This window comes from Ranitomeya variabilis, chromosome 4 (genome assembly GCF_051348905.1).
Source record: "Ranitomeya variabilis isolate aRanVar5 chromosome 4, aRanVar5.hap1, whole genome shotgun sequence".
Taxonomy (NCBI): Eukaryota; Metazoa; Chordata; class Amphibia; order Anura; family Dendrobatidae; genus Ranitomeya; species Ranitomeya variabilis.
In genome coordinates, this window is record NC_135235.1 from 474637352 (window position 1) to 474651078 (window position 13727).

Sequence of the window (13727 nt, forward strand, 5' to 3'; positions counted from 1 at the left end):
CAGCAGTGATGGGAGTAGCAGCAGTGATGGAGTTACAGGCAGTGATGGGAGTACCAGCAGTGATGGGAGTAGCAGCAGTGATGGGAGCACCAGCAGTGATGGAGTTACAGGTAGTGATGGGAGTAGCAGCAGTGATGGAGTTACAGGTAGTGATGGAGTTACAGGTAGTGATGGGAGTGGCAGCAGTGATGGGAGTAGCAGCAGTGATGGGAGTAGCAGCAGTGATGGGAGTGGCAGCAGTGATGGAGTTACAGGCAGTGATGGGAGTGGCAGCAGTGATGGAGTTACAGGCAGTGATGGGAGTAGCAGCAGTGATGGGAGTACCAGCAGTGATTGAGTTACAGGCAGTGATGGGAGTACCAGCAGTGATTGAGTTACAGGCAGTGATGGGAGTACCAGCAGTGATGGAGTTACAGGCAGTGATGGGAGTACCAGCAGTGATGGAGTTACAGGCAGTGATGGGAGTACCAACAGTGATGGAGTTACAGGTAGTGATGGGAGTACCAACAGTGATGCAGTTACAGGTAGTGGTGGGAGTACCAGCAGTGATGGGAGTACCAGCAGTGATGGAGTTACAGGCAGTGATGGGAGTACTAGCAGTGATGGAGTTACAGGTAGTGATGAGAGTACCAGCAGTGATGGAGTTACAGGCAGTGATGGGAGTACCAGCGTTCATGGGAGTTGCAGGCAGTGATGGGAATACCAGCAGTAATGGAGTTACAGGCAGTGATGGAGTTACAGGCAATGATGGAGTTACAGGCACCGATGGGAGTACCAGCAGTGATGGAGTTGCAGGTAGAGATAAGAGTACCAGCAGTGATGGAGTTACAGGTAGTGATGGGAGTACCAGGCAGTGATGGGAGTACCAGGCAGTGATGGGAGTACCAGCAGTGATGGAGTTACAGGTAGTGATGGGAGTACCAGCAGTGATGGAGTTACAGGTAGTGATGGGAGTACCAGCAGTGATGGAGTTAGAGGCAGTGATGGGAGTACCAGCAGTGATGGAGTTACAGGCAATGATGGAGTTACAGGCAGTGATGGGAGTACCAGCAGTGATGGAGTTACAGGCAGTGATGGGAGTACCAACAGTGATGGAGTTACAGGTAGTGATGGGAGTACCAACAGTGATGGAGTTACAGGTAGTGATGGGAGTACCAGCAGAGATGGAGTTGCAGGCAGTGATGGGAGTACTAGGCAGTGATGGGAGTAACAGGCAGTGATGGGAGTACCAGCAGTGATGGGAGTACCAGCAGTGATGGGAGTACCAGCAGTGATGGGAGTACCAGCAGTGATGGGAGTACCAGCAGTGATGGAGTTACAGGCAGTGATGCGAGTACCAGCAGTGATGAAGTTACAGGCAATGATGGAGTTACAGGCAGTGATGGGAGTACCAGCAGTGATGGAGTTACAGGCAATGATGGAGTTACAGGCAGTGATGAGAGTACCAACAGTGATGGAGTTACAGGTAGTGATGGGAGTACCAGCAATGATGGAGTTGCAGGAAGAGATAAGAGTACCAGCAGTGATGGAGTTACAGGCAGTGATGGGAGTACCAGCAGTGATGGAGTTACAGGCAGTGATGGGAGTACCAGCAGTGATGGAGTTACAGGCAGTGATGGGAGTACCAGCAGTGATGGAGTTACAGGCAGTGATGGGAGTACCAGCAGTGATGGAGTTACAGGCAGTGATGGGAGTACCAACAGTGATGGAGTTACAGGTAGTGATGGGAGTACCAACAGTGATGCAGTTACAGGTAGTGATGGGAGTACCAGCAGTGATGGGAGTACCAGTAGTGATGGAGTTACAGGCAGTGATGGGAGTACTAGCAGTGATGGAGTTACAGGTAGTGATGAGAGTACCAGCAGTGATGGAGTTACAGGCAGTGATGGGAGTACCAGCGTTCATGGGAGTTGCAGGCAGTGATGGGAATACCAGCAGTGATGGGAATACCAGCAGTAATGGAGTTACAGGCAGTGATGGAGTTACAGGCAATGATGGAGTTACAGGCAGTGATGAGAGTACCAACAGTGATGGAGTTACAGGTAGTGATGGGAGTACCAGCAATGATGGAGTTGCAGGAAGAGATAAGAGTACCAGCAGTGATGGAGTTACAGGCAGTGATGGGAGTACCAGCAGTGATGGAGTTACAGGCAGTGATGGGAGTACCAGCAGTGATGGAGTTACAGGCAGTGATGGGAGTACCAGCAGTGATGGAGTTACAGGCAGTGATGGGAGTACCAGCAGTGATGGAGTTACAGGCAGTGATGGGAGTACCAACAGTGATGGAGTTACAGGTAGTGATGGGAGTACCAACAGTGATGCAGTTACAGGTAGTGATGGGAGTACCAGCAGTGATGGGAGTACCAGCAGTGATGGAGTTACAGGCAGTGATGGAGTTACAGGTAGTGATGAGAGTACCAGCAGTGATGGAGTTACAGGCAGTGATGGGAGTACCAGCGTTCATGGGAGTTGCAGGCAGTGATGGGAATACCAGCAGTGATGGGAATACCAGCAGTAATGGAGTTACAGGCAGTGATGGAGTTACAGGCAATGATGGAGTTACAGTCAGCGATGGGAGTACCAGCAGTGATGGAGTTGCAGGTAGAGATAAGAGTACCAGCAGTGATGGAGTTACAGGTAGTGATGGGAGTACCAGGCAGTGATGGGAGTACCAGGCAGTGATGGGAGTACCAGCAGTGATGGAGTTACAGGTAGTGATGGGAGTACCAGCAGTGATGGAGTTACAGGTAGTGATGGGAGTACCAGCAGTGATGGAGTTAGAGGCAGTGATGGGAGTACCAGCAGTGATGGAGTTACAGGCAATGATGGAGTTACAGGCAGTGATGGGAGTACCAGCAGTGATGGAGTTACAGGCAGTGATGGGAGTACCAACAGTGATGGAGTTACAGGTAGTGATGGGAGTACCAACAGTGATGGAGTTACAGGTAGTGATGGGAGTACCAGCAGTGATGGGAGTACAAGCAGTGATGGAGTTACAGGCAGTGATGGAGTTACAGGCAGTGATGGAGTTACAGGCAGTGATGGAGTTACAGGTAGTGATGGGAGTACCAGCAGTGATGCAGTTACAGGTAGTGATGGGAGTACCAGCAGTGATGGAGTTACAGACAGTGATGGCAGTACCAGCAGTGATGGAGTTACAGGCAGTGATGGGAGTACCAGCAGTGATGGAGTGACAGATAGTGATGGGAGTACCAGCAGTGATGCAGTTACAGGTAGTGATGGGAGTACCAGCAGTGATGGAGTTACAGGTAGTGATGGGAGTACCAGCAGCGATGGAGATACAGGTAGTGCAGGGAGTACCAGCAGTGATGGAGTTACAGGTAGTGATGGAGTTACAGGCAGTGATAAGAGTACCAGCAGTAATGGGAGTACGAGCAGTGATGGAGTTGCAGGCAGTGATAAGAGTACCAGCAGTGATGGGAGTACCAGCAGTGATGGGAGTACCAGCAGTGATGGGAGTACCAGCAGTGATGGAGTTGCAGGCAGTGATGGGAGTACCAGCAGTGATGGAGTTACAGGCAGTGATGGGAGTACCAGCAGCGATGGGGTTACTGTCAGTGATGGGAGTACCAACAGTGATGGAGTTACAGGTAGTGATGGGAGTACCAGCAGTGATGGTGTTACAGGCAGTGATGGGAGTACCAGCAGTGATGGAGTTACACGCAGTGATGGGAGTACCAGCAGTGATGGAGTTACAGGCAGTGATGGGAGTACCAGCAGTGATGGAGTTACAGGCAGTGATGGGAGTACCAGCAGTGATGGAGTTACAGATAGTGATGGGAGTACCAGCAATGATGCAGTTACAGGTAGTGATGGGAGTACCTGCAGTGATGGAGTTACAGATAGTGATGGGAGTACCAGCAGTGATGCAGTTACAGGTAGTGATGGGAGTACCTGCAGTGATGGAGTTACAGGTAGTGATGGGAGTACGAGCAGTGATGGAGTTACAGGTAGTGATAGGAGTACCAGCAGTGATGGAGTTACAGACAGTGATGGCAGTACCAGCAGTGATGGAGTTACAGGCAGTGATGGGAGTACCAGCAGTGATGGAGATACAGGTAGTGCAGGGAGTACCAGCAGTGATGGAGTTACAGGTAGTGATGGAGTTACAGGCAGTGATAAGAGTACCAGCAGTAATGGGAGTACGAGCAGTGATAGAGTTGCAGGTAGTGATGGGAGTACCAACAGTGATGGAGTTACAGGTAGTGATGGGAGTACCAGCAGTGATGGGAGTACAAGCAGTGATGGAGTTACAGGCAGTGATGGAGTTACAGGCAGTGATGGAGTTACAGGCAGTGATGGAGTTACAGGTAGTGATGGGAGTACCAGCAGTGATGCAGTTACAGGTAGTGATGGGAGTACCTGCAGTGATGGAGTTACAGGTAGTGATGGGAGTACGAGCAGTGATGGAGTTACAGGTAGTGATAGGAGTACCAGCAGTGATGGAGTTACAGACAGTGATGGCAGTACCAGCAGTGATGGAGTTACAGGCAGTGATGGGAGTACCAGCAGTGATGGGAGTACCAGCAGTGATGGAGTGACAGATAGTGATGGGAGTACCAGCAGTGATGGGAGTACCAGCAGTGATGGAGTTGCAGGCAGTGATGGGAGTACCAGCAGTGATGGAGTTACAGGCAGTGATGGGAGTACCAGCAGCGATGGGGTTACTGTCAGTGATGGGAGTACCAACAGTGATGGAGTTACAGGTAGTGATGGGAGTACCAGCAGTGATGGGAGTACCAGCAGTGATGGTGTTACAGGCAGTGATGGGAGTACCAGCAGTGATGGAGTTACACGCAGTGATGGGAGTACCAGCAGTGATGGAGTTACAGGCAGTGATGGGAGTACCAGCAGTGATGGAGTTACAGGCAGTGATGGGAGTACCAGCAGTGATGGAGTTACAGATAGTGATGGGAGTACCAGCAATGATGCAGTTACAGGTAGTGATGGGAGTACCTGCAGTGATGGAGTTACAGATAGTGATGGGAGTACCAGCAGTGATGCAGTTACAGGTAGTGATGGGAGTACCTGCAGTGATGGAGTTACAGGTAGTGATGGGAGTACGAGCAGTGATGGAGTTACAGGTAGTGATAGGAGTACCAGCAGTGATGGAGTTACAGACAGTGATGGCAGTACCAGCAGTGATGGAGTTACAGGCAGTGATGGGAGTACCAGCAGTGATGGGAGTACCAGCAGTGATGGAGTTACAGATAGTGATGGGAGTACCAGCAGTGATGCAGTTACAGGTAGTGATGGGAGTACCAGCAGTGATGGAGTTACAGGTAGTGATGGGAGTACCAGCAGCGATGGAGTTACAGGCAGTGATGGGAGTACCAGCAGTGATGGAGTTACAGGTAGTGATGGGAGTACCAGCAGTGATGGAGATACAGGTAGTGCAGGGAGTACCAGCAGTGATGGAGTTACAGGTAGTGATGGAGTTACAGGCAGTGATAAGAGTACCAGCAGTAATGGGAGTACGAGCAGTGATGGAGTTGCAGGTAGAGATAAGAGTACCAGCAGTGATGGGAGTACCAGCAGTGATGGGAGTACCAGCAGTGATGGAGTTGCAGGCAGTGATGGGAGTACCAGCAGTGATGGAGTTACAGGCAGTGATGGGAGTACCAGCAGCGATGGGGTTACTGTCAGTGATGGGAGTACCAACAGTGATGGAGTTACAGGTAGTGATGGGAGTACCAGCAGTGATGGGAGTACCAGCAGTGATGGTGTTACAGGCAGTGATGGGAGTACCAGCAGTGATGGAGTTACACGCAGTGATGGGAGTACCAGCAGTGATGGAGTTACAGGCAGTGATGGGAGTACCAGCAGTGATGGAGTTACAGGCAGTGATGGGAGTACCAGCAGTGATGGAGTTACAGGCAGTGATGGGAGTACCAACACTGATGGAGTTACAGGTAGTGATGGGAGTACCAACAGTGATGCAGTTACAGGTAGTGATGGGAGTACCAGCAGTGATGGGAGTACCAGTAGTGATGGAGTTACAGGCAGTGATGGGAGTACTAGCAGTGATGGAGTTACAGGTAGTGATGAGAGTACCAGCAGTGATGGAGTTACAGGCAGTGATGGGAGTACCAGCATTGATGGGAGTTGCAGGCAGTGATGGGAGTAGCAGCAGTGATGGGAGTAGCAGCAGTGATGGAGTTACAGGCAGTGATGGGAGTACCAGCAGTGATGGAGTTACAGGCAGTGATGGGAGTACCAGCAGTGATGGAGATACAGGCAATGATGGAGTTACAGGCAGCGATGGGAGTACCAGCAGTGATGGAGTTACAGGCAGTGATGGGAGTACCAGCATTGATGGGAGTTGCAGGCAGTGATGGGAGTAGCAGCAGTGATGGGAGTACCAGCAGTGATGGAGTTACAGGCAGTGATGGGAGTACCAGCAGTGATGGAGTTACAGGCAGTGATGGGAGTACCAGCAGTGATGGAGATACAGGCAATGATGGAGTTACAGGCAGCGATGGGAGTACCAGCAGTGATGGAGTTGCAGGTAGAGATAAGAGTACCAGCAGTGATGGAGTTACAGGTAGTGATGGGAGTACCAGCATTGATGGGAGTTGCAGGCAGTGATGGGAATACCAGCAGTGATGGGAATACCAGCAGTGATGGGAGTACCAGCAGTGATTGAGTTACAGGCAGTGATGGGAGTACCAGCAGTGATTGAGTTACAGGCAGTGATGGGAGTACCAGCAGTGATGGAGTTACAGGCAGTGATGGGAGTACCAGCAGTGATGGAGTTACAGGTAGTGATGGGAGTACCAACAGTGATGCAGTTACAGGTAGTGATGGGAGTACCAGCAGTGATGGGAGTTGCAGGCAGTGATGGAGTTACAGGCAGTGATGGGAGTACTAGCAGTGATGGAGTTACAGATAGTGATGAGAGTACCAGCAGTGATGGAGTTACAGGCAGTGATGGGAGTACCAGCATTGATGGGAGTTGCAGGCAGTGATGGGAGTAGCAGCAGTGATGGGAGTACCAGCAGTGATGGAGTTACAGGCAGTGATGGGAGTACCAGCAGTGATGGAGTTACAGGCAATGATGGAGTTACAGGCAGCGATGGGAGTACCAGCAGTGATGGAGTTGCAGGTAGAGATAAGAGTACCAGCAGTGATGGAGTTACAGGTAGTGATGGGAGTACCAGCATTGATGGGAGTTGCAGGCAGTGATGGGAATACCAGCAGTGATGGGAGTACCAGCAGTGATTGAGTTACAGGCAGTGATGGGAGTACCAGCAGTGATTGAGTTACAGGCAGTGATGGGAGTACCAGCAGTGATGGAGTTACAGGCAGTGATGGGAGTACCAGCAGTGATGGAGTTACAGGCAGTGATGGGAGTACCAACAGTGATGGAGTTACAGGTAGTGATGGGAGTACCAACAGTGATGCAGTTACAGGTAGTGATGGGAGTACCAGCAGTGATGGAGTTACAGGCAGTGATGGGAGTACTAGCAGTGATGGAGTTACAGGTAGTGATGAGAGTACCAGCAGTGATGGAGTTACAGGCAGTGATGGGAGTACCAGCGTTCATGGGAGTTGCAGGCAGTGATGGGAATACCAGCAGTGATGGGAATACCAGCAGTAATGGAGTTACAGGCAGTGATGGAGTTACAGGCAATGATGGGAGTACCAGCAGTGATGGAGTTGCAGGTAGAGATAAGAGTACCAGCAGTGATGGAGTTACAGGTAGTGATGGGAGTACCAGGCAGTGATGGGAGTACCAGGCAGTGATGGGAGTACCAGCAGTGATGGAGTTACAGGTAGTGATGGGAGTACCAGCAGTGATGGAGTTACAGGTAGTGATGGGAGTACCAGCAGTGATGGAGTTAGAGGCAGTGATGGGAGTACCAGCAGTGATGGAGTTACAGGCAATGATGGAGTTACAGGCAGTGATGGGAGTACCAGCAGTGATGGAGTTACAGGTAGTGATGGGAGTACCAGCATTGATGGAGTTAGAGGCAGTGATGGGAGTACCAGCAGTGATGGAGTTACAGGCAATGATGGAGTTACAGGCAGTGATGGGAGTACCAGCAGTGATGGAGTTACAGGCAGTGATGGGAGTACCAACAGTGATGGAGTTACAGGTAGTGATGGGAGTACCAACAGTGATGGAGTTACAGGTAGTGATGGGAGTACCAGGCAGTGATGGGAGTACCAGGCAGTGATGGGAGTACCAGCAGTGATGGAGTTACAGGTAGTGATGGGAGTACCAGCAGTGATGGAGTTACAGGTAGTGATGGGAGTACCAGCAGTGATGGAGTTAGAGGCAGTGATGGGAGTACCAGCAGTGATGGAGTTACAGGCAATGATGGAGTTACAGGCAGTGATGGGAGTACCAGCAGTGATGGAGTTACAGGTAGTGATGGGAGTACCAACAGTGATGGAGTTACAGGTAGTGATGGGAGTACCAGCAGAGATGGAGTTGCAGGCAGTGATGGGAGTACTAGGCAGTGATGGGAGTAACAGGCAGTGATGGGAGTACCAGCAGTGATGGGAGTACCAGCAGTGATGGGAGTACCAGCAGTGATGGGAGTACCAGCAGTGATGGAGTTACAGGCAGTGATGCGAGTACCAGCAGTGATGGAGTTACAGGCAATGATGGAGTTACAGGCAGTGATGGGAGTACCAGCAGTGATGGAGTTACAGGCAATGATGGAGTTACAGGCAGTGATGAGAGTACCAACAGTGATGGAGTTACAGGTAGTGATGGGAGTACCAGCAATGATGGAGTTGCAGGAAGAGATAAGAGTACCAGCAGTGATGGAGTTACAGGCAGTGATGGGAGTACCAGCAGTGATGGAGTTACAGGCAGTGATGGGAGTACCAGCAGTGATGGAGTTACAGGCAGTGATGGGAATACCAGCAGTGATGGAGTTACAGGCAGTGATGGGAGAACCAGCAGTGATGGAGTTACAGGCAGTGATGGGAGTACCAACAGTGATGGAGTTACAGGTAGTGATGGGAGTACCAACAGTGATGCAGTTACAGGTAGTGATGGGAGTACCAGTAGTGATGGGAGTACCAGCAGTGATGGAGTTACAGGCAGTGATGGGAGTACTAGCAGTGATGGAGTTACAGGTAATGATGAGAGTACCAGCAGTGATGGAGTTACAGGCAGTGATGGGAGTACCAGCGTTCATGGGAGTTGCAGGCAGTGATGGGAATACCAGCAGTGATGGGAATACCAGCAGTAATGGAGTTACAGGCAGTGATGGAGTTACAGGCAATGATGGAGTTACAGGCAGCGATGGGAGTACCAGCAGTGATGGAGTTGCAGGTAGAGATAAGAGTACCAGCAGTGATGGAGTTACAGGTAGTGATGGGAGTACCAGGCAGTGATGGGAGTACCAGGCAGTGATGGGAGTACCAGCAGTGATGGAGTTACAGGTAGTGATGGGAGTACCAGCAGTGATGGAGTTACAGGTAGTGATGGGAGTACCAGCAGTGATGGAGTTAGAGGCAGTGATGGGAGTACCAGCAGTGATGGAGTTACAGGCAATGATGGAGTTACAGGCAGTGATGGGAGTACCAGCAGTGATGGAGTTACAGGCAGTGATGGGAGTACCAACAGTGATGGAGTTACAGGTAGTGATGGGAGTACCAACAGTGATGGAGTTACAGGTAGTGATGGGAGTACCAGCAGAGATGGAGTTGCAGGCAGTGATGGGAGTACTAGGCAGTGATGGGAGTAACAGGCAGTGATGGGAGTACCAGCAGTGATGGGAGTACCAGCAGTGATGGGAGTACCAGCAGTGATGGAGTTACAGGTAGTGCTGGGAGTACCAGCAGTGATGAGAGTAACAGCAGTGCTGGGAGTAACAGCAGTGATGGGAGTACCAGCATCGATGGAGTTACAGACAGTGATGGGAGATGCAACAGTGATGGAGATACAGGCAGTGATGGGAGTACCAGCAGTGATGGAGTTACAGGCAGTGTTGGGAGAAGCAGCAGTCATGGGAGTACCAGCAGTGATGGAGATACAGGCAGTGTTGGGAGAAGCAGCAGTGATGGGAGTAACAGCAGTGATGGGAGTACCAGCAGTGATGGAGATACAGGCAGTGATGGGAGTACCAGCAGTGATGGCGTTAGAGGCAGTGATGGAAGTAGCAGCAGTGATGGGAGTAACAACAGTGATGGAGTTACAGGTAGTGATGGGAGTACCAGCAGTGATGGAGATACAGGTAGTGATGGGAGTACCAGCAGTGATGGAGATACAGGCAGTGATGGGAGCACCAGCAGCGATGAAGTTACAGGCAGTGATGGGAGTACCAGCAGTGATGGGAGTACCAGCAGTGATGGAGTTACAGGTTGTGATGGGAGCACCAGCAGTGATGCAGTTACAGGTAGTGATGGGAGTACCAGCAGTGATGGAGATACAGGTAGTGATGGGAGCACCAGCAGCGATGAAGTTACAGGCAGTGATGGGAGTAAAAACAGTGATGGAGTTACAGGTAGTGATGGGAGTACCAGCAGTGATGGAGTTACAGGTAGTGATGGAATTACAGGTAGTGATGGAATTACAGGCAGTGATGGGAGTAGCAGCAGTGATGGGAGTAGCAGCAGTAGTGACGGGAGTAGAAGCAGTGATGGAGTTACAGGCAGTGATGGAGTTACAGGTAGTGATGGAATTACAGGCAGTGATGGGAGTAGCAGCAGTGATGGGAGTAGCAGCAGTAGTGATGGGAGTAGAAGCAGTGATGGAGTTACAGGCAGTGATGGGAGTACCAGGCAGTGATGGGAGTACCAGGCAGTGATGGGAGTACCAGCAGTGATGGGAGTACCAGCAGTGGTGGAGTTACAGGCAGTTATGGTTGTTACAGGTAGTGATGGGAGTAGCAGCAGTGGTGGAGTTACAGGCAGTTATGGGAGTAGCAGCAGTGATGGGAGTGGCAGCAGTGATGGGAGTGGCAGCAGTGATGGAGTTACAGGCAGTGATGGGAGTACCAGCAGTGATGGGGGTAGCAGCAGTGATGGGAGTAGCAGCAGTGATGGGAGTGGCAGCAGTGATGGAGTTACAGGTAGTGATGGAATTACAGGCAGTGATGGGAGTAGCAGCAGTGATGGGAGTAGCAGCAGTGATGGGAGTGGCAGCAGTGATGGAGTTACAGGTAGTGATGGAATTACAGGCAGTGATGGGAGTAGCAGCAGTGATGGGAGTAGCAGCAGTGATGGGAGTAGCAGCAGTGATGGGAGTAGCAGCAGTGATGGAGTTACAGGTAGTGATGGAATTACAGGCAGTGATGGGAGTAGCAGCAGTGATGGGGGTAGCAGCAGTGATGGGAGTAGCAGCAGTGATGGGAGTGGCAGCAGTGATGGAGTTACAGGTAGTGATGGAATTACAGGCAGTGATGGGAGTAGCAGCAGTGATGGGAGTAGCAGCAGTGATGGGAGTAGCAGCAGTGATGGGAGTAGCAGCAGTGATGGGAGTGGCAGCAGTGATGGGAGCACCAGCAGCAGTGATGGGAGTGGCAGCAGTGATGGGAGTAGCAGCAGTGATGGGAGTAGCAGCAGTGATGGGAGTAGCAGCAGTGATGGGAGTAGCAGCAGTGATGGAGTTACAGGTAGTGATGGGAGTAGCAGCAGTGATGGAGTTACAGGTAGTGATGGGAGTAGCAGCAGTGATGGAGTTACAGGTAGTGATGGGAGTAGCAGCAGTGATGGAGTTACAGGTAGTGATGGGAGTAGCAGCAGTGATGGAGTTACAGGTAGTGATGGGAGTTACAGGTAGTGATGGGAGTAGCAGCAGTGATGGAGTTACAGGTAGTGATGGAGTTACAGGTAGTGATGGGAGTAGCAGCAGTGATGGAGTTACAGGTAGTGATGGAGTTACAGGTAGTGATGGGAGTAGCAGCAGTGATGGGAGTAGCAGCAGTGATGGGAGTAGCAGCAGTGATGGGAGTAGCAGCAGTGATGGAGTTACAGGCAGTGATGGGAGTACCAGCAGTGATGGGAGTAGCAGCAGTGATGGGAGCACCAGCAGTGATGGAGTTACAGGTAGTGATGGGAGTAGCAGCAGTGATGGAGTTACAGGTAGTGATGGAGTTACAGGTAGTGATGGGAGTAGCAGCAGTGATGGGAGTGGCAGCAGTGATGGAGTTACAGGCAGTGATGGGAGTGGCAGCAGTGATGGAGTTACAGGCAGTGATGGGAGTAGCAGCAGTGATGGGAGTAGCAGCAGTGATGGGAGTAGCAGCAGTGATGGGAGTGGCAGCAGTGATGGAGTTACAGGCAGTGATGGGAGTGGCAGCAGTGATGGAGTTACAGGCAGTGATGGGAGTAGCAGCAGTGATGGGAGTAGCAGCAGTGATGGGAGTAGCAGCAGTGATGGGAGTGGCAGCAGTGATGGAGTTACAGGCAGTGATGGGAGTGGCAGCAGTGATGGAGTTACAGGCAGTGATGGGAGTGGCAGCAGTGATGGAGTTACAGGCAGTGATGGGAGTACCAGCAGTGATGGGAGTAGCAGCAGTGATGGGAGCACCAGCAGTGATGGAGTTACAGGTAGTGATGGGAGTAGCAGCAGTGATGGAGTTACAGGTAGTGATGGAGTTACAGGTAGTGATGGGAGTAGCAGCAGTGATGGGAGTGGCAGCAGTGATGGAGTTACAGGCAGTGATGGGAGTGGCAGCAGTGATGGAGTTACAGGCAGTGATGGGAGTAGCAGCAGTGATGGGGGTAGCAGCAGTGATGGGAGTAGCAGCAGTAAGCAGGCAGGGGGCGCTCACCTGCGCAGCATGGCGTAGTTCTGCCGCTTGTAGTAGTCCAGCAGCAGCGCCGTCCTCTCCCTGCACCTCCTGCCGTCCACCTCGAAGCCCTCACTCTGCAGGGCGCTGCTCATCCTCTCGGCCACCGCCGCCCACACCTGGCCGAACTCCCGCACCCAGAACGGGTTGTGGTGGATGACCTCCCGCAGCAGGAGGATGTCATGGTGCGCTGCGAACCGGATGTGCCGCTTCCGCGTGGAGCCGGGAGGAGAATAAGCCCCGAAATCCGCCCGCACTACAAACAGAACACCCCGTTAGTCTACTGATGGTCACGTGATTAGACAATGCAGGGAGTACCGGCTGTCACCCGGTAATGGCGCCTGTTCCCCGTAATGCTACGTCCCTCTCACCTGCGCTGCTCTGCACTGGTCCCTGAGACTCCATCCTGTGACCTCGGCTCCCCCTCTACGGCCGCACAGGAAGAGAATCCGCCTCACACTGGTCATGTCCACCGCGAGCCACTAGGGGCGGCAGAGAGCAGGAGCGGAGTCTTGGAAAGCGTAATGTGAATACGCCGCCTCCGCCAGGTCACTCACGGTGGTCGTGGTGGAGTGGGGGGCTCATTCATGGGTGGGGACAGTTATTATATCCCTGTGTTACTCCTAACTTTGCCTTATCTGGAGTCTTTTTCTCCAGGTCATGGAGATGGGTTTACAAGGACCCTAATATGCACTGGAGGGGATTCAGAAAGGGGGGATACATGTGCAGAATGTGTCACCACTGTAAATCAGTGATGTGTGAATATAGCCTACAGAAGATGTAAACATTTTTGCACAAAAAAACGTTTTGACATGTCTTACGATAGGTTCACACAGTAAACAGGATTTTATGCAGGATTCGGATCCATCACATGGCGCACTGCGCCCGCGGACCACTGACTATGACAGATAGGGGCCACTGGATTTCCATTATGTTATCGGAAATAAAAGT

At 51.7% G+C, this 13727-nt stretch overlaps 1 protein-coding gene across 1 annotated transcript in view; it reads right to left on the minus strand.

Annotated features, from left to right (window-relative positions):
• The window catches only part of LOC143769044 (uncharacterized), a 53477-nt gene extending 40172 nt beyond the window's left edge, over positions 1-13305 (minus strand). The window contains exons 1-2 of the mRNA XM_077257638.1: positions 13148-13305; positions 12759-13032 (exon numbers count right to left, since the gene is read on the minus strand). Coding sequence (XP_077113753.1) covers positions 12759-13032; positions 13148-13181 — 308 coding nt within the window. The 5' untranslated portion in view covers positions 13182-13305. The remainder of the gene's footprint in view (positions 1-12758; positions 13033-13147) is intronic.
• Positions 13306-13727: the final 422 nt, after the last annotated feature.